At 37.7% G+C, this 20,779-nt stretch overlaps 1 protein-coding gene across 1 annotated transcript in view; it reads left to right on the top strand.

The window, feature by feature from the left end:
• The window catches only part of LOC121295295 (short transient receptor potential channel 5-like), an 88,026-nt gene extending 67,873 nt beyond the window's left edge, over positions 1–20,153 (top strand). The window contains exons 5-11 of the mRNA XM_041219763.1: positions 484–623; positions 3,598–3,920; positions 5,600–5,795; positions 9,137–9,343; positions 14,099–14,140; positions 16,546–16,635; positions 17,841–20,153. Of these exons, the coding sequence (XP_041075697.1) occupies positions 484–623; positions 3,598–3,920; positions 5,600–5,795; positions 9,137–9,343; positions 14,099–14,140; positions 16,546–16,635; positions 17,841–18,539 (1,697 nt within the window). The 3' untranslated portion in view covers positions 18,540–20,153. The remainder of the gene's footprint in view (positions 1–483; positions 624–3,597; positions 3,921–5,599; positions 5,796–9,136; positions 9,344–14,098; positions 14,141–16,545; positions 16,636–17,840) is intronic.
• Positions 20,154–20,779: the final 626 nt, after the last annotated feature.

Consider the following 20,779-nt stretch of genomic DNA (forward strand, 5'->3'; position numbering starts at 1 on the left):
GCTTTAAACAGTGCTAATGGAAAAGTGGAATTCATTACATTTTGTTAATGCATTTATTTTTTCAGCTGATGAGTCAGTTTATTTATGCCACCTTAAAATTTATTTACAGACCAAGATGATTCACACTTTGCAGACTGTCTGTTGGTACTTTAAATTTTGTTTAAGAAAGCTGCTATTTGCAATACATGTATTGGTTTATACAGCACTGCTTCTTAGAATAAGCTGGTTTTCATATTAGACTTGTAATACCACTGGTACAAGTTAGTTAAACTATGAGACAAAGTAAATCACAGATGCTGCAGCAGCAGACTGGATAATGTAACTCAATGAGTTCTTCTGAGAAAATTGCTATATGCACTGTACGCTATTGAGTACACAGTGACATCAAGTGAAATATTGCATACATGGTGGTATGAAGTATATGAAAAGTATGCTGATTCCCCTTCTTCTTTCAATAACACAGCTTTCTTTTTCTGGTTTCAGGATTCATTTGGGCTGAAATTAAAGAAATGTGGGATGGGGGGTTCACCGAGTATGTCCATGACTGGTGGAACCTGATGGATTTCGCAATGAACTCCCTGTATCTCGCCACCATCTCATTAAAGATTGTTGCATATGTCAAGGTAAAAAATGCTATTAATGGTAATGGTTTCAGCTGAATAAAGATGAATCTAAGTCAGATTAAATCCTTCAGCTTTTGTGGAAAATTAATCAGGTATTATATAGTACTTCACATTTAATACTAAGAAGTGCATAATACATTTTGTAGCAGAAAAGATAAATCATGGGGTACCCAAGTGGCTCCCCTGGGAAAAGCATGGCCACGGTGGGATGTGCAGGATGAGTTGTACAGTCACGGGAGCGCAGGGGTCCCCGAAGGTCTTCCCAGGGAGAAGCCATTGTTGCAAAACAAGGCAGAACAATTTGATAAACAAATGAATGTTTCCCTGTTTATTTAATATATAATTTATGTCACAAGAATTTGGGAGTGCTTATCAAGTTACTGTTTACTTCCCATCTCACCTTAATTATGCATGCACAGCATCAAAACCATTAATCTCAAGAAAAGCTACAATAACTAACATTAATAAGGTTCTTATTAAAGCCAACATAAAAATGATCCAAAAGGGACTCGGTATAACTTTCCGTGGCTTTGTACTTTCTGTAAACTCTTTTGTGTTTTCTTCCTTCGTTTTTGTTTTGCAAGTAAGAAATGTATCAATTTTTGACTGGAGAAACGATTCACAGGATAATCTGAGTGTACAGACAGTACTCTGCCAAACGCCAAAAACAAATTCAACCAGCCGTTATTCCTGTTATTGCAATGCTGGCGTGCCTTATAAATAAAACCAAAACCATCAAAGTATGAGTATTGTGATTATCATTTATGTTTACCAGAGCAAAAAAAGCAGAAACATTGTGCTTCACTGATTCTTACTGTATTTAATTATACAATGATTTGAAAACTGCAAAGTTCATACGCAGTGCACAGCTCTCCATAGGCAGATTCACCAGGCACTGCTTCACCCACCCTAATAGCAATTCAAGATCATTATTATCTTTAACTTTCATTTTTATTTTTGCATTTCTGAGTCATCCTACATATCCCTGGCTGAAAACCCGACTTGAGCAGGATGTTAAGCACACACCAGTTGCTGCTTTCACATTGTGTGAAGTCAAGATTATTTGTACACACCTCACAGTCACGAACGTTTCATGGGATTTTTATCAACAGATGAATATTTATTCAATTGATCAATCACCTGTATTTAACTATTACTAGTATCAGTCAGTAGCAAAACATCGGAAATTAATCCATTTACAGTCGTAACAACTACACTGATTCATTTCAAATGGTTTTGGAATCTGCTGCAAATTCATCTGTCCCAAAACGTGTTTGTCTCTCAATCGGTATATATGCATGTCCATTTCTGTGTCACTTCAAGCAAAGCTCAGAAGCACAGATATACTGCGAGCTGCTCCAAGAGCTCTGGCTCAAAGAGAGACACTGCTCACCGTGTTTGTCAGCTGAGCCCTGCAGTGTGTTTGAGCCGTTGGTTTGACATGACCTCCCACAGATCCGCGCAATGAGAGCCACTGAATCAAATAAGGAGGGCGACGGATAAAGGCAGCCATGCATTCCTGAAAAATCAATTGTCTCACTGCAATGAGCTGAGAGTGTAAACACAAAGCTGCTTCTCATGCTTCTGTTTACTGGTACTTTAGGAAATAAATCAAAGTGGATATTGTTATGCCCAGCCCTGCAGGCAGCCCGCCTGATGGGCACCTCCTGTGTGTTCAAAATTGGAAATCCTAATAAGAGTAGGAAATTAAAGAAGAAATAATCATGGCTGATGATCTCTTGTTCCTTGCTGTTTTTTTGTTTTGTTTTTTTTTTGTTTTACAGTACAATTTTGTTTATTTAATACAACAGAATAGATTTACAGTTACTGCTTTGTGGTGCCTAAACACATCCTGTGCTGTTGCTCAATGGTCTTTCTAACTGCAATCAGACCATATGATCATCAGTGCAATTCTGTTTATATGAAATCTAAATCACAATATACAGAGCAATACAATTTTTGTTCACCATGTAGAAATGAAAAGAGCATTGAGCATGTTTTACCCCCACATACTGTATATACATGTGAACTGATCAGTGAAAAACTAGAAGGGCTTTCAAGGCTGTACATCTGTGGTTAAGAACATAAGAACATAAGAAAATTTGCAAACGAGAGGAGGCCATTCGGCCCATCTTGCTCGTTTGGTTGTTAGTAGCTTATTGATCCCAAAATCTCATCAAGCAGCTTCTTGAAGGATCCCAGGGTGTCAGCTTCAACAACATTACTGGGGAGTTGATTCCAGACCCTCACAATTCTCTGTGTAAAAAAGTGCCTCCTATTTTCTGTTCTGAATGCCCCTTTGTCTAACCTCCATTTGTGACCCCTGGTCCTTGTTTCTTTTTGCAGGCCGAAAAAGTCCCTTGGGTCGACACTGTCAATACCTTTTAGAATTCTGAATGCTTGAATTAGGTCGCCACGTAGTCTTCTTTGTTCAAGACTGAACAGATTCAATTCTTTTAGCCTGTCTGAATATGACATGCCTTTTAAGCCTCTGTATGTGTCTGTATTTACACATTTATAGCATTCATAAAAGCTATTCTTGTAAAACTCTTAAATAATGGAATGGTCTGCCGTCTTCTGTAAGGGAAGCTGGGACTCTTACTGTTTTTAAGCAAGATTGAAAACTTATTTTGACAAAATTGCTTTTCTATCTTTTCTATCTTCCTATTTTACAATGAAAACTTCATTATCTTTTGTCCTTTTTTAAAATTTCAATTTCATGACACTCATATTTGTTCAATTTCTACAAACTAGCTTTTTTCCAATTAAAACCACCTTTTATATCTTTTTTTTATCAAATTCTATATCAGACTATTTTTAATTTAATGGTTAATTGTTCTTTTTGTGTGTGTGTGCGTGAAGCGCTTTGGGTTCCTTGAGATGAAAGGCGCTATAGAATTGTTGCTGTTGTGGTTTTTTGTTTCAGATTTCTTAAACGTCCATTATAAATTCATCTCGCTGCTTCTTCCCCCAGTACAACGGCTCTCGACCACGGGAAGAGTGGGAGATGTGGCATCCCACCCTGATTGCAGAGGCCCTGTTTGCCATTGCCAACATCTTCAGTTCTCTGCGGCTCATCTCCCTGTTCACTGCCAACTCACACCTGGGGCCCCTGCAGATCTCACTGGGCCGCATGCTGCTGGACATCCTCAAGTTCCTCTTCATCTACTGCCTGGTGCTGCTTGCCTTCGCCAACGGCCTCAACCAGCTGTACTTCTACTATGAGACCAGCGCTGCAGAGGAGCCCCATAACTGCAAGGGCATCCGCTGTGAGAAACAGAACAACGCCTTCTCAACGTAGGTACTGCGGGAAACCAATAACACACATAATATCCACTGTAATATCCACTGTGAGAAACAGAACAATGCCTTCTCAACGTAGGTACTGTGGGAAACCAATAGCACACATAATGACCTTTTTTACCTGCTCATGTGCTTGATGCACAATCACTGGGATCCAACTTGACAAAGTGTTGAGGTCAATCAGATTCTATGTACCGGCCGAGCTTAGATGAGCCGAATGGCCTTCTCTCGTTTGTATTCAGAACCAAGCAATAAAATATATAAACAAACAATAGCATATGATGCAATACTAAAGTAAAAAAAAAACATGTTCTTTATATTTGATATTACTGTTGTTCCCAAGTAAAAGCTTCAGTTTTGTGACTGTCTTGTGTAGCGTGCCTCTTATTAAAAGAGACATCATTTGTCCCAGTTTGAGCAGAATTTCCCAAACTACACATGATTAAATCACATATAACAATTATACACTCTACACACAACATGTTATACTGTATACTGTTTGTAACACTTTTAATATCAAATTCTAAATATTCCTTAATGCAAGAAATAAATACCCAAACTCTTGTCATATAATAACTGTAACTTCAGGGTTCATACTGTGGTGAAAACAGCCTCCTTCAACAGTGTAATATCCTTGGTTTTGTATCAAAGTACTTCCACTCAGTAAAAGTAACTTATGAAACTGGTGACCCTGTACACATCTCATAAGAAGCTCACACTGTTTACAGCAGGTGATTGACAGGGAAAGTCATAACTTCTACTCTGACATCATAATTAGGATTAGGATTTTGTCATGTAGGTACAGTGAGTTATGACTTTGTACAGTATAGATACAATCATAATCTAATCATTTGCCCATGAAACATTACAGCAGTATAGGTTATATCTTACAGCACAAGTGAACAATGCCGCTTTTGATTATGTGCTAATGCCGATATCCTGGAGTTATTTAGTCAATTTTGTGATCCAGTCACGGTTTGACGGATTGCTCGAGGCACTTCAATAAATCCTGTCCTGTCCCGTCTGTATATAAACCATGCAGCGCCTATCAGAGGCTGTATCATAATGAAAAGTCAAAAGCATGTCTTCTCTTTTTAGTGCCATTTGTCTGTGACATTTCAATATACATATTTTCCCTCAGGTTTGGCTTTATAAATATTTAAAAACAGCTTAAAAAATGCCCCCTGAAGAAACTCAACAATTTGTCCTAATGTTTTATTGTACTGCTGCAAGTACCTGTCCTGTGGAACATGTCTGACATCAGTTATATAAAATATGATTCAGAGAATGTCTCTTACCATAAATCCATTAATTGAGTGCTGGGGATGCATATATCATACATCCGCTTTTTCATTTGTGATAACATTTGTTAGCATTTTCTATCTATTGAGGGTATCAATGTGGGTTTATGTGAAAAAACCTTCCGTACTGTATGTCAGACTGTACAGTACCTGGTGTATGATGGTGATCCTAACAGCTTTAATCTTGTACAGCCCTGGAGGTGGAGTTCAGTTAAAAATATGTATTAACCTTTGCAATCCCACAGTAAAATGAACTGAGTCTGACTGTAGCCAGTAAACTTTATCTTTTCATTAGCACTAAAATTCAAAAGCAAATAAATAAATAAATAAAAATGAATATGAGGTTTCTCATGAGGGCTGTTTGTCTTTCAGGCTATTTGAGACCCTGCAGTCCCTGTTCTGGTCTGTGTTTGGTTTGCTGAATCTCTACGTCACCAATGTGAAAGCCCGACACAAGTTCACGGAATTTGTTGGTGCCACCATGTTTGGCACGTACAACGTAATCTCTCTCGTGGTGCTGCTGAACATGCTGATAGCCATGATGAACAACTCCTACCAGCTCATTGCAGTGAGTACAGCATTGCGTTTACACTCCCAGCTCACTGCAGTGAGTACAGCATTGCGTTTACACTCTCAGCTCACTGCAGTGAGTACAGCATTGCATTCACACTTCCAGCTCACTGCAGTGAGTACAGCATTGCATTCACACTCCCAGCTCACTGCAGTGAGTACAGCATTGTGCTAAATGCTTAAAAATACTAAAAACCTAAATTTTCTGTCTGAAAGGAAAAAACACAAAATACAAATCTAAAATTAATAAGAAACAACTTTATACTACCCACAAGCACCTACATTAAAATGACTGCGCATGTTTTTAAAATCTGAAAAACAAAGCATGCTCATGACGAGTAAATAGCTGTGAGTATGTAGCCCATTGTGTTTACACCTTGTAAGTGATAGAAGCTACACTTTCACTTTGATTTGGACCAGTGATCTCCTGCATTTGGTCACTGTTTTTGTATTTTTTTTTACAGTAGACAGATTGCATGAGTCAGCGGGAGAGATTGAGACAGACAGGAGGGGTTGTGAGTGACGGATGGACAGAAGGACAGACAGACAAAGAAACAGATAGTGTGTGACATCCAGAGACACAGGATGTGTCAAAGACAAGCTGATTTGTTATGACAGAGAGACAAGAGAGCTGGGAGTGTAAACGCTGTGTGTTCTTCTAGTTCCCATGCCCTTCATCACCAACTCATCAGTCATCATGTGTGAAAATAGATAGCTTCCTATCAATCACACAGAGCTTGAGTCACCAGCAGTAGGCTTTTTATCAGCTGCAGAGGAGGGGGAGAGGAACCACTTAACTAAACGAAGCAGGCTCCTCATACACATCTATTAATTACATTAGTTTAAACTGTTGCCCTCCCAAGTCATTGCATGCTCTCTCCCGTACCATGCCAGTGAGAGATGGGGCTTCTCTATGAAACACAAAGCTATCAAATAAATGTATTAAGACCCTTTAAATTCACACAGAAGTCTGCTATATAATATACATAGCAAGAATAAATTAACTTTCTTTTTAAAATATTTTCTTTACATTTTAAAATGGTATACAGTAAAACCAAGCTTTAAGGCCTCATTAAAAATGCATTAGGACATCAGCGTCAGTATTTAGACCTCTCTAATAAGAGCAGCATGCTGCAAGCTCCCAGCTGTCTGACTATTCAGATAAACCACGATTAAGGCTGATTTATTTATTTATTTTTTTAACAGTTATGGATTTCACGATTTCTGTGAAATGTACCCATTGTTATGTAATATGTAGTTCCATGTGAAAATTCCCACTTCTGAAAGAATAACGTAAATGTACACATCTGTATCACCTAAAAATACATACAGCAAACATTTGCATTACCGACACACTACCTGTTACACTGCATTTAGGAACCTGGCAGGTGGTTAGTTTGCTTTCGGTAAATGATTAAGCACACTGGATAGAGCTGCACAATTTTTAAAAAATGTCTTCAATGAAAAAAAGACACCAGCTGCAGCAAATCGGAAATATCTCTGCTAAAGCTTGCTCTGTTCAGTACAAAAAGAGGACATTTCACGTGTCTGTTGTTGTTTTTACATACTGTACTGTATGTTTTTATGTTTTTATTTAGTTTGATAACACTGTGTAACAAATTTATTTATTTTTTGTGTTCCTGGGTAGTAAGTGTTATTTCCTAATTGCTTATGCCTCAAAAGTATAGAAAATGGCTATTATTCCCCACAAACTTTGCTTTTGTGACCAGGACAGTGATATTTCAAAATATCACTATTTCCAATGGGAAAACGGGCAAATGTGTGTCTTTTCGTTCACATAAAGTCAGAAAAAAACAAATTAACCATCCAAATTAACATGTATTTATACTAAAGTAATACACAGCTGACTACAAAAGATTTAGAAGTGAGTAGTTTTTCGAGATTTACGATTATACTGTAAATACAGTATAATCGTAAATCTCAAAAAACTACTCACTTCTAAATCTTTTGTAGTCAAATAACACTTGCTACCCAGGAACAAAAATTGTGTTACATAGTGCACTGTTGGTGAAAAAATAATGTATTTATAAAGGTGGACATGAAAAACAAAATATTCTATTGATTAAACCCTAATAAATTGATGCCATATCCAATATCTCAACAGGTTTAAAGTTATAACAGCAGCCTGGCTGGCTTGCATAGTGGTAGAGCCTTCAGACCTGATACACCTCTCTAAATGTGTTCCATTCCACTCAGGGGAATGAAACTGAAATGGCCCCCACAGTACAACCACCAGTCAGGTTTTCCTCAGTAACATTTCATTGTAGTGTCTTGGAGGGGCTTTTATGTTCTAGAATTCAGTTTTAATAGGTTTCCTTACTTTTTTTTTGTTTTATTTAAAATTCAAATAACCGTACGAATCATTCCTGGTGCCATGACCCCATTAAATGTGCAATCTGTTGTGTAATAAGAGCAGCTGTGGCTGTAATTCAATCATTGCTGCTCAGATCACAGAGACACTCGGCACTCGCCTACACACAGGCTGAGTAACACACTAGCTAGTTTGCGGTTTTGGTTTTTATTGTCACTCTTTCTGTGAAGTCTAATCAAATTGTGTAATATAGTGGTTTAATTCCTTTAAGTTGTGATAAATAGCTCATCTAATTATTAGTGACAGTACAGTTAGAGTGGCAGTGTCCTTCCATTATGGTCATTTTCATTCTTCTCTAAAAGAGGAGGAGACGCCATTCAGTCCTGGGCCTTTGTCAGTCAGTCTGTGCTAAATAGTGTTAATTTTGGGATGAGGATTTCAGTAGTGTCAGTCAAACCCAGCCCTCTAGAGGTGAAGGAAATGAGAGGCTTGATAATTAGCCCCTCAAATTTATAATGGCATATGATAAAGACACTAGCTGAAATGTTTATCTGTTTGACTTCGTTTCTTATACATTTTACCCCATTGTACAATAAACCCCTATAAAGCTGCTATTGTCAACATGGTCTTGTGAGGTCACAGCTTTCTGAAGTATGTTAAACATTTTTTTAACTGTTTTTTAAATGGTAGCTGGTGCTGCAATAGGTGAGACCTGGGTTTGAATTCATCTGCTCAGATCCCAGTGGACATTGGTGCCATCCAAATCATAAAACAAACACCAAAACAATGCAGTACAGTTGTCACTGTATGGCACGCAGGGAGTGTTCAGGTCAGGATTGAAATGCTGTCCCTCTCTCGCTGTGTGTGGAAGCTGTAATGTACGCAGACTCCATTCTGTGCCGCTGTCCCTTACAGCACTGCACCAGGTTAGCCTGTTAGATAACACATGGGGCTGGACAGCTCAAACAGCTCTTGCCAGCTCTAACAGTTTTGGTGAATGTTTGCAGGACCATGCCGATATTGAGTGGAAGTTTGCCCGGACGAAGCTGTGGATGAGCTATTTTGATGAGGGGGGCACCCTGCCGCCCCCCTTCAACATCATTGTGAGCCCCAAGTCCATCTGGTACCTGTGCGTGTGGCTTCACCGGCAGCTCTGCCCAGGGAAGAGCCGTGACGAGGAGCACAAGAAACGCGAAAACTTCAAGACATTCACTGTGAGCAGACATCGTCGTCATAGATATTCCCATTATCAAACATATAGAGGAGTTTTCATATGCATAGTTCATGTACAATGTACAAGGTGATTCATGAAGTACGCACCACAGGAAAAAGATTACACAACACATTTGGTTTCCCGGTGTTTAAGTATGTAGTCACGGCAGACAGTGTTGTTGAATGAAGGGGCTTGGTGCTCATGTGTGCAAGAGTTCATAGTGCAGCATCGGCTTTCTATGAAAAGTATACAGACAGGCAAAAAAAAAGTCACACACAAGTTCTTAAATTATGAAATGCTCTGCCTAACTTAAAAGATACCTGAAGCTATATATATATAGCCTTTTAAATGGACAACAATGTGCTCATTATTTAACTGGAAGTCCATCTTGGATTTACTGTGCATGAACTAACTTCAATAGTTAAACAAATAAAAAGGATTATATTAAAATAACATTACAATTCAAATGTTTTACGTGTGCTGCATTTTTGTGTTGAAATGTCAAATTGCTAACTTGGTTGGACAATAAGTGCCTCTAAAAACATCATCTCTCACTGTAAACCACCTGTCAGAAGTGGGAGGCACCCACTGAGCAGCTGCAGTCCATACTGCTGTAAAATGCGTAGGAGTCATTTTAAAAGGATAATATATATTTTTTACAACATACCAAAATGTGATAATGATATGCTTATGTGAAAGTAAATTAATGTGTCTCTATATAGGTGCAGTAATATAAATTATATTTCATTTTCACTAACAATTATTTGGGGGTCACAAAGGCACAGTAGCATAAATGAGTTGCAGATCAGCAAGCGCATCATTTATTGCCACCCCTATATAACTTTGAAACCACTCCCGATATGTTAGTAATTCAAAGTGGTATGTCTTCCTAACACATAGCATTAACCAATCATGAACAGTTTTCACGATGGGCAGGTGGTTATGATGTCGAAATACTGCTTACATTTTTTTATTAATGTTCTGATTGGCAGAATTCCTGTCAGTCGGGTCTGCAATGCGTTTTGTATGTGTAATATGATCTGGACCGTGAGACCCGGTTGAAATAGGGAGACTGCAACCCAGAATGGAGGCGCCACAAACATGGCACAGCTGCTAAGTCACAAAATTGGCTGTAACGCCCATCTTAAACTGTATACAGTATATACAAAAATAAATAAAAAAAAAAAAACATTGAACAATTTGGGTGCCAAATGCCGAATTTTTTTGGGTGCCGAATGTAAACTAAGCGAACAGTATGATTAAAAGAATGATATTTTGTGAAATTTATATTATATTTTGAGAAATTGAACAGTTGAATGGAGGCACTAAATTCAATCATGTTCAATACGTATTTGGTTTATAATATGGTGCCTTGCTACATCTCCTGTACCAACACCGTTAACTGTTAACAGCTGTGTATTTTTTTCTTATGTTCCAAATATATAATGTTAAATTACAAATATATAAATTTGTCTATAAATAGAATATATAAAGTAGGTACTGTAAAGCTGAGAGAGCACTGCAGACCAGGGAACCAGGTTTCAAGCCACTGGCTTTGTGATCCCTCATTGTTGATGTTTTATTGCAGTAGTCTGAGGGAATTGTTCAGTGTCATGGGGGTTAAAGTGAGCTGAGGTCAAATTGTGTCGAGCTTGGTTTTTCACAGTTGAACAGTCAGGGGAACCGAATGTAATAAGATAAAAATAATGTTATACTAGATTTCAGAAATGTTATTTGTAAACCAAAATCCTACCTGACTGAAGTGGCATTTTTAGTTTGGGGTTACTCGTTCTAAAGGTTTCAATATTCATTTGTGTAAAAACAAAACAACAAAGTTCCCAGTAAAAGTATCAACATCCATAAAAAGAATGTGTATGACCCTGCTGTGCCACTGTAAAAGGGCATGTTTACATCAACCTATTAACACCTACATGAAACCCAGTTGGCTACTCCCTCTCCTGAGATGAACTCCCTAAAGAAGTGGAAGGGAGAGATCACCAGGCCAGACAGAGGCCGTGTGTTCAGTTTTTATTCTTGTAGCTTGTACTCTTTTATCAGCTTTAGATAACAAGATATGCATGACCTCACAAATTAAGAGCGAGTACAATGATGAGACCTCCAGTCAAAGGCACTGAAAAAGCTGCCATAAGGTTATCTGCATGATCATTTTATTACCAGAGTGTCCTCGTAGCCCTGTAATAAATCACACAGTGCGTAAAAATACTACAAATTCAAGAGTTTATCGGATTATACCCAAAGGCGATCTGAACATCTATAGGAGTATATGATACAAGTTTGGTACAAAACAACTTTGTCAGATGTAACAGTGCAGTCCTCTCGGATGTGTTGCAGTGTTTTTCTGATGAGACGATTGTGTTCCATCTCCACTGCTGTGTGTGACAGGATACAGAGTGAGGCTGCTGTTATTAATTAAATCTGCATTGGGATTACACAGGGTCTGCCTGTCGCAGAGAGAAAACCAGAATCTGTCACTCCCCAGTCAGCTCTCCTCTTTGTAATGCTCATTCCCTGGCAGTTCGGAGATCGAAAAGCATGTTAATAGCTGCAAAACAAGCTTTCATACAAAACATTCCTGGAACCAGCACAGGACTGCAAACTTGTAACCCAGATAGGGGAGCTGTATCAGCTGACAGTGTAAGAATTCTGCTTCTAAAAACATCTCAAATACCATGGGTCAAAATATTGGATTAGTATATTGTTACATGGCACATTACTTTAATTGAAAGGAGATGCTAAAAAAAAAACAAAGTGATGCATTGTGGGTTTCTGAATCAGATTAAAACTACAGGAATAGCATTTGTAATAAAATGGAAAGCTTCTATTTGAAGTGTGTTTCTCTAAAGAGGGTAAACTGCAGGTTGATTTGATGAAGAGTAGACTGGTCTCTCACTAGAGGAGTTGTTATTGTTGCTCAATTAAACCTACATTATTTGTGTTCCTACACTGTAGCTTTGTCAGTTTTTTAAAGTTTGGATTATTTATTTAAACAAAGTTTGATATTTATTAAACCTTTCTCCAGTGTTGTTGACTTCTTTAGACAAACTTTAAATACAGTCTTTAAAATTACAAATTTTAGAACATCACGTTTGCTCTATATTTTCCTGAGTGCAAAACACAGTCAAATGCCCCTCCATAGTAAATGTGTCACATGGGCAAATTGGCCAAAGTGGAAAACGGGTATGTGATATTGTCCTGCTGGTTGACAAGAGTATAACAGACTTGCCAGTGACCCGCCCTGAGCAGCACGTATAACTCTTTTTAATGCTGAGCCATTGTAATGAGTCACAGGACAGGTGTTTTTAACACTGTGATACTGTATCTCATATAGCAATCACACACATATATATATATATATATATATATATATATATATATATATATATATATATATATATATATATATGTATATGTGTGTGTGTGTGTGTGTGTGTGTGTGCGATTAAAGTGTCTTCCACAATTGGTTTCTTTCTTTCTTTCTTTCGATCTTGTCTGCCTTGCTATCTTCCATCATTAAAAATAGTATTGGAATTAATGTAATCTTACCTTAAAATGCAGTGACGTTCACCAGTCTTGTCTCTTATTTTTGGTGAAGATAGAACTTAAAAACACTGAATAATAACATAAAGTGGTACTAAAATAACTAGACAGGTGTTTCAATGCAGTCTTTGTCTTTGAAACATTAAAACACATTCTATTTAAAACTAAGACTATTTTGTGTTCTATGAGTTTTTAGAATGTCATACATTTTAATGCAGAAAAAAACCTTTTATACTTGCAAGGAAGACTGTGCACCTTCTCAGGTGTGTAATATAGTACGACAGCAGATTAAATCCCACAAAAAAGAAAGCGGTCAAAAATGACCAGGAAATAATAATGTGCTGTGTGCTTCATTTTAAATTCAATAGTAATGTTTGCGAGTTAGCTTGCAGAGCCCAAAGCTCTCTGAGTAGTTACACCCTGATCAGTTTTTAAAAGGTTTGATTAGGGTCAGATTAAACACCAACACCACAGACAGGGATCTGCTGAGGAAGGCACTGGGAAGAGAGATTGATTTCTTGATGTCAAAAGAAACAGGACAAATAACAAGAAGAAATATAATCAATACTCATTTCTGTTACAGATCCTACTGCCCCTGTGGGTGAGATGAGGAAATGGGATATGGGTCATTCTCTGATCTAGGAGCACCAAAAGAGTGACCAAGGGCCGATTCTTTACTTTGGGGAAATTGCAGATGTAATACATTTACAGTGGCAGGGACAATTCTCCTGTGAATTTAAACCCAGTCTAAAATACAACTTTAAAATAACAATGTACCATGGACAGTAAAAAAACAAATACATACATTGCAGAGCAAATACACGTTTATTATTATTTTGCTTTTAACATCCCTTCTAGTTTATGGTCGTTTTCCAAAATAAAACACAGACTTGATTTTAGATGCTGCCTGATGCATTTTGTTTGCAATTGATCTCACTTCTCTTAACTTTAAAGTAATTCCCATGCCCATGGCTCTTGGTTGGCAGGTGCTTTCTCCTCAAATGCAACTTCCCTGAAGGGAATAATCAGCAGTAATTATTGCAGAATGGTTGTGTATTCCTTTGGAACAGTTTAAACACCTTGTAGACTTGTCCTGCCAGTCGGTGATGGTCCTGCACTATATTGACAGTGTTATGGCAGTAGTTTTAAATTTTTGGACCTCTGTGATAGTGCTTATTAATTGTATCTATCATTTCAGGAACGCCATGCTGACATCCTCATCCAGAACCAACATTACCAGGTAGGAATGCTCTCTGTTTCTATATCCTGAACACTCCTACACAACACTCATATTCACGTAAGTTGGGAATTATAATATAAATCTGTTGCCCAGGGGTAAAAATGTGACAGATAATTTAGTTTTGGTCAAGTGACCCTGCATTAGTCAATTGGGATTTCAATTTAATGAAATTATTTCTAGTTCATTTGCTTTTATATAGAAAATATTGTCAAGTCTGCAGTACAGTAGTTCACAGTACAAGCTAATGCACCCTCAAGCGGCATCTATCTTACACAGCACCGAATATTAATATATATATATATATATTATATATATATATATATATATATATATATATATATATATATATATATCTATAGATATAGATATAGATATAGATAGATATATATACACACACACACATACAGAGTGGCTTACAAAAGTATTCACCCCCCCTTGGACTTTTCCACATTTTATTGTGTTACAACATAGAATCAAAATGGATTTAATTAGGAGTTTTTGCCACTGATCAACACAAAAAAAGTCCATAATGTCAAAGTGAAAAATAAAATCTACAAATTGTTCTAAGTTAATTACAAATATAAAACAGAAAATAATTAATTGCATAAGTATTCACTCCCTTTGCTATGACACACCTAAATAAGTCACATAATTAGTTGAATGGAGTCCACCTGTGTGCAATTACGGTATTTCACATGATTTCAGGTTAAATATACCTGTCTTTGGGAGGTCCCACAGTTGGTTATTACATTTCCTAACAAAAACTACATCATGAAGACAAAGGAACATTCAAAGCAAATCCGGAATAAGGTTCTTCAAAAGCACCAATCGAGGGTAGGATATAAGAACATTTCCAAGGCACTGAATATCCCCTGGAGCACAGTAAAGTCCATTATTAAGAAATGGAGATGATATGGCACAACTGTGAATCTGTCTAGAACAGGTCGTCCTCAGTATCCGGGCGAGAAGGGCACTAGTCAGGGAGGCCACCAAGAGGCCTATGGTAACTATGTTAGGCGCAAGCCTAACACCACACATCATCCTGAGAACACCATCCCTACCGTGAAGCATGGTGATGACAGCATCATGCTATGGTGATGCTTCTCTGCGTCAGGGCCTGGAAAGCTCGTGAAGATTGAGGGCAAAATGGATGCAGCAAAGTACAGAGAAATCCTGGAGAAAAAACCTGCTGAAGTCTGCAAGAGACCTGGGACTTGGGAGAAGATTCATCTTCCAGCAGGATAATGACCCCAAACATCAGCCAAAGCTACACTGGAGTGGCTTAAAAAAAAAAAAAAAAAAAAGGTCAATGTCCTGGAGTGGCCCACTCAAAGCCCGGACCTCAATCCAATTGAGAATATGTGGAAAGAGTTGAAAATTGCTGTTCACCAAAGGTCCCCATCCAACTTGACGGAGCTTGAGCAATTTTGCAAAGAAGAATGGGAATAAATTGCAGTGTCCAGATGTGCAAAGCTGGTAGAGACTTATCCAAACAGACTCACGGCTGTAATTGCTGCCAAAGGTGCCTCTACCAAATATTCACTCAAGGGAGTGAACACTTATGCAATCAATTATTTTCAGTTTTGTATTTATAATTAATTTAGAACAATTTGTAGATTTTATTTTTCATTTTGATATTATGAACTTTTTTGTGTCGATCAGTAGCAAAAACTTCTAATTAAATCAATTTTGATTCCATGTTATAACACAATAAAATGTGGAAAAGTCCAAGGGGGTGATTACTTTTGAGAGCCACTGCATTTAATGTATTATTTATTTATTTTTTACTGTATATCATGTATTATGTATTTCTCTGTATTTAAAGTATTATGAATTTTCTTGTTACTGCATCTTGTAAAGCCCTTTGTGATGGTGGTCCACTATGAAAGGCACTATATAAAATGAAGATTGATTGTAGAAAACGGGATGTGTTGTTTACCAGCATAGAAGTTTTTTAAAATGATATATATATATATATATATATATATATAAGAATCAATAAGAATAAAGAATCAATAAACTGATGATCATTGAACATGATTTCCATGTGATACAAACGGATAACAGACATCAGTTCTGTCAGTATTATTTCTTTACCAGTGTATAATCATACAAGTTAAATGTTGCAAAAGTAAAACTGACAGAACAGAGAGATATTTCAACAGCATTGTATGCTATAGATGACAGCTGCTTCTCAGAAGACTAATATAGTATTGTCAAATCAGTATAAAATTGATTTAAATTGATATTAATCTTTAATAAACACACACATGTAGTATGATTATTATTTTCATTGCGATGGGAAAATTAAAATATTGAAATTGAATTGAAAGAAATAATCAGTTTTTTTTTTTTCACAACTGTTTCTTGACCATGTGCTACATTAAAATTGTGCTCCATTTCAGGAAGTCATACGAAATTTAGTGAAAAGATATGTAGCCTCCATGATAAGGAGTGCCAAGACAGACGAGGGTCTAACGGAGGAGAATTTCAAGGTGAGCTCACCTTCCTTGCAGTTATATAGGGTGGTACTGGTGGGGAAGGTATTAGTCACAGTGAGGGACACTGGAATGGGGTTGGTGCAATTGTCACATAATGTGCTCCATAGTGTTACAACCGCCATTGTTTAGCTTCATGGCTCTGACTCTTTGGAACTCTTTCCCAGTTTTGGTGTGTGATGCGCCCACCGTCGCTCGCTTTAAATCAACTCTCAAGACCCACCTGTTCTCTTTTGCTTTCCATGCTCTTTAAGCCTGATACCAGACAGCTGCTGTGTTGCTGCTACTTTTCACATATTATGTTACTATCAAGTATTAATCACTTTCCACTGTATTCAATCTACTGTTTCATGTATTATGCTGTTTTCATGGATTACACACTTTCCACTGTATTTAACGTATTCATTATTATTTTTACTGTATATCATGTATTTCTCTGTGTTTAAATTATGGATTTTCTTGTTACTGCGTCTTGTAAAGCGCTTTGTGATGGTGGTCCACTATGAAAGGCGCTATATAAAATGAAGATTGATTGTAGAGAACAGGAGGTGTTTACCATCATTCAGAGGTTTCCATACATGCTCTTAAAGCTTAACCTCTGTTACACAAGTAAACCGATACTGCTCCAAAAGCTGCCCTTTGTAAGGTGCTAGTTAATGCCCTTCTCTGCCATATTTCAGTGTTGCTTCTCTCAAATAATACCATTTCCAAGTCACTTTCAACACTACCCCCATAATCAGGCTTCACAGATACTGCTTTCTCACTAATTGCATTCAAGTACTATTATAAGTTACCTGTTAGTAATTATTAGTGTTCTAGAACAGTAATGAAATGACACTAGAGCCATATGTGTGCCTCACAGTGATCATGTTGCAGTTCTTCACAAGGGAATGCACCATGACCTGGCAAGAACTAAACAGTCAGTATACCTGTTTCTTGCAAAGTGAATGTAGTAAAAACATAGCAGCAGCCTTTTAAAACTTACTAGCTGTCTTCTGTGAACAAAATGATTACAGGACTTTCCCCATGATTCTTTATAAACCAGGAGCTACAAAGTAAACCCCTTATGAAATATATATACTATAAAAAAATAAACTCTACTCTTTCCATTCTTTACCAAAAGAATCATGAGGGAGCTCTGCATTCCACCACCATGCTGGTGCTCTTTCTGCAATGCTTACAGCTTTCTTTGTTTCCTGCAGGAGCTGAAGCAGGACATTTCCAGTTTCCGCTATGAAGTTCTCGACCTGCTGGGCAACAGGAAGCCCCCGCGGCGGACCTACTCCTCCAGCAGCGATGCCACCCTGAAGGACGAGATTAATGACAATGGTGGGAGCAAGAGCAAATCCAAGAACGTCTCCTTCAACCAGGCCGACAAAAAGAAAGATGCCGTCAGCGTGTCGGCTCTGTTCCGCTCCATGTCGGGAATCAACATTGCTGAGGAGAAACCAAAGAGCAATGGCTTCAAGAAGTCCTTTGTCAAGAACGGCAACAGGCTGCAGAGAATCTCCACCTCCAAAAAGGACTCTTTCAAGAGACTGGGCCTGCTGTTCTCCAAAATGAACGGGCATGTTTCAGAGCCCAGCTCCTCAGAACCCATGTACACTATCTCGGACGGACTTATTCAGCCCAAGCACATGTGGCAGGACTTCAAGTACTCTCAGAGTGAGGTTCACCTCAATGAGGTTGGCAAGGATGAGCCGGCCAAGGTCAACGGCACGGACCGTCTCCTGCCTCCCATCTGCAGCAACTCCCTTCAATGTGCTTCCAGCATCACCGCTTCCAGCTCCAAGCTCATCAACTCCACGGAGGATGTGTTTCATGGCTGGGAGGGTGGTTGCAGTGTGCTCATTAACAATTGGAAAGCAGGACAAGAGGACAACATTACCACACAGTTATGAAAAGGGGATGGCGAGCTTGTTTAACACAGGGCAGTGCCTCCACTTTTCTCATAGCTGGATACAGCCGGACTGGAACAGACTTGAGACTTGATGTAGCTTTACCTAGCCTGTAAAACCTTTAATCTCTTGCCGGCTACTAACTTTTTAAACTGAGCTCAGGGGGGTGGGAGTGGGTATGGTAGTTATAGGGTTGGATCTACACAGGACCTTCCTTCCAAGTCTTGGAAGGGCAGTTCCAATTACTTTTAGGGTTGTGTTTTGTTTTTTAAAACCAATTACATGTTTTATTACTGGCAAAATGTTTCAAAATGGAATTGATATGAACTTGCCAAGCACTCTTCTTGTGGACCATTCCATTTCAAAATGATCAATGGATTACAAAAATGCCACTCAAGTGTTTTTTGTTTTTCCATTACGTTTGCAATCACTCTGAAGGGTTTGTTTCAATATTAAGATTTGTAGAATGTTTCTCTAACTGGTTGCCTTGTTGCTTACCATGTTCAGATAATTTGTTTTTGCTTCCTGACCTTTCAACTCTTCTATACTTCACCATAAATCAGGTAGAGGTAAAAACAATATTTAAAATGGCATGGCTTTTTGTTCTTGATACAAATTTAAAGTATTGCAGCTAGCTACCAGACACAGGAAGTTAATATGGATCAAGAAACAATGAATTGACCGATTTGGTTTTAATAATGAAAATCTGCAATAGAACTGAATAAACAAGACAAAAAGCAAGCAATCTTCAGCATAATTAATTTGGTAACAGTCCAGTACATATTTGGCTAGTTCAGTTGTTAAGGGCTCATCTGAATCTGTGCTGATGTCTTTCAGTGAGGTACTGGATTTCTGAGGAGCAGTGTTGTGGTGTAGAGCATTACTTTTTTCAGTAACTTAACTGTAATGGTTCCTTTTTCAAAACAGGTAACAAAATGGTAACGGAGTATGTTTTAGGTGAAGAAAGAAGTTACTTTTAGTTAAAGAAGAACCATGACTAATGCATAACACAAAAATCAGAAGGTTACTTCAAAAACAGGCAAACCTTACATTTCACAAACGCTGTTCACATCCTCTTGCAAGAATATGGTGTCAGGAGGGAACGAGTGGGTTCGATACCTGGATCTTCAAAGAATATTTCCAGATCCAGCCTGACCAAACAAAAAAATGGATTCTCAGTAAGATGTAAACTGTGGCGGAGGAGTTACTATTTGGAACTTTAACTAGTTACAATTTTGTTCAAGTAACTCATACCTGTAACACATTACTTTTTAAAAGTCACTTCCCCAACACCGCTGATACATGAGGAAGATTTTATTGAGATAAAGAGTTTAATTACCACTAACAGAGATTGGAGTATATTCAGATTCAAATATGTTATGTACACGGTTAACCCATAGCAATGGATTAGTGTTAGTATATAAAAAGGTGGTAAAATAAATTTACTGATTCCACGTAAAACCTATAGCCATACCTACAGCCAATGTACAGAACTACAATCTTCCTCAGCAGTGAATGAACATCTCTCACTAAAAGCAAAACAATGTTACATTTTGGTTTATTATGTATTCATATGTTTGACAGACAAAATGTTTACCAAAAAAAGTCTAAACTAAAAATCACTGTCACTTTTGTTTCAATAATAAAATTAATTATACTAATAATATTGATAAGGTTCTGTAAATGTGCCCAGTTGAAAATATTTAAAGGTTTTCGTTCAATGGAAGTTATTTTTATATTTTTAGGACGGTATGTCTAGATCTAATTTTTTTTCTTAATGAAAATATTAGATTTAACTGAATGCTATGGATGGATTAAAAGAGAATAAGCTTTGTTCGCCATAAAGAGAATGTATTACTATGTGCCATTTATTGTTTATAATTCTAAATAGAGAATGACTATGAAGTGGCTTGGACTCTGGGGTGCTGCTGCTATGGAGAAACTTGGAGTAGTGAAACAAAGCGTTGGTGACCTGAAGCTAATAGGAATGTTGTACCAATTACAACAGTACACAGAGAAGCATAGACTTGAAATCCTGCAAACTGCAGTGGTGGCCCAAAAAAATTGGGAGGCAGAAAAAAAAGGCAGGGGGCTGCAGCAGTAGAATCTTATTGTATTCTTACTGACAACACTTCATATTTTAACATTTTACCCCAATGTACACTGAACAAAAACATAAGCACAACATGTAAAGTGTTGGTCCCATGTTTCATGAGATGAAATAAAAGATCCTAGAAATTTTC

Source organism: Polyodon spathula, chromosome 20 (genome assembly GCF_017654505.1).
Source record: "Polyodon spathula isolate WHYD16114869_AA chromosome 20, ASM1765450v1, whole genome shotgun sequence".
Taxonomy (NCBI): domain Eukaryota; kingdom Metazoa; phylum Chordata; class Actinopteri; order Acipenseriformes; family Polyodontidae; genus Polyodon; species Polyodon spathula.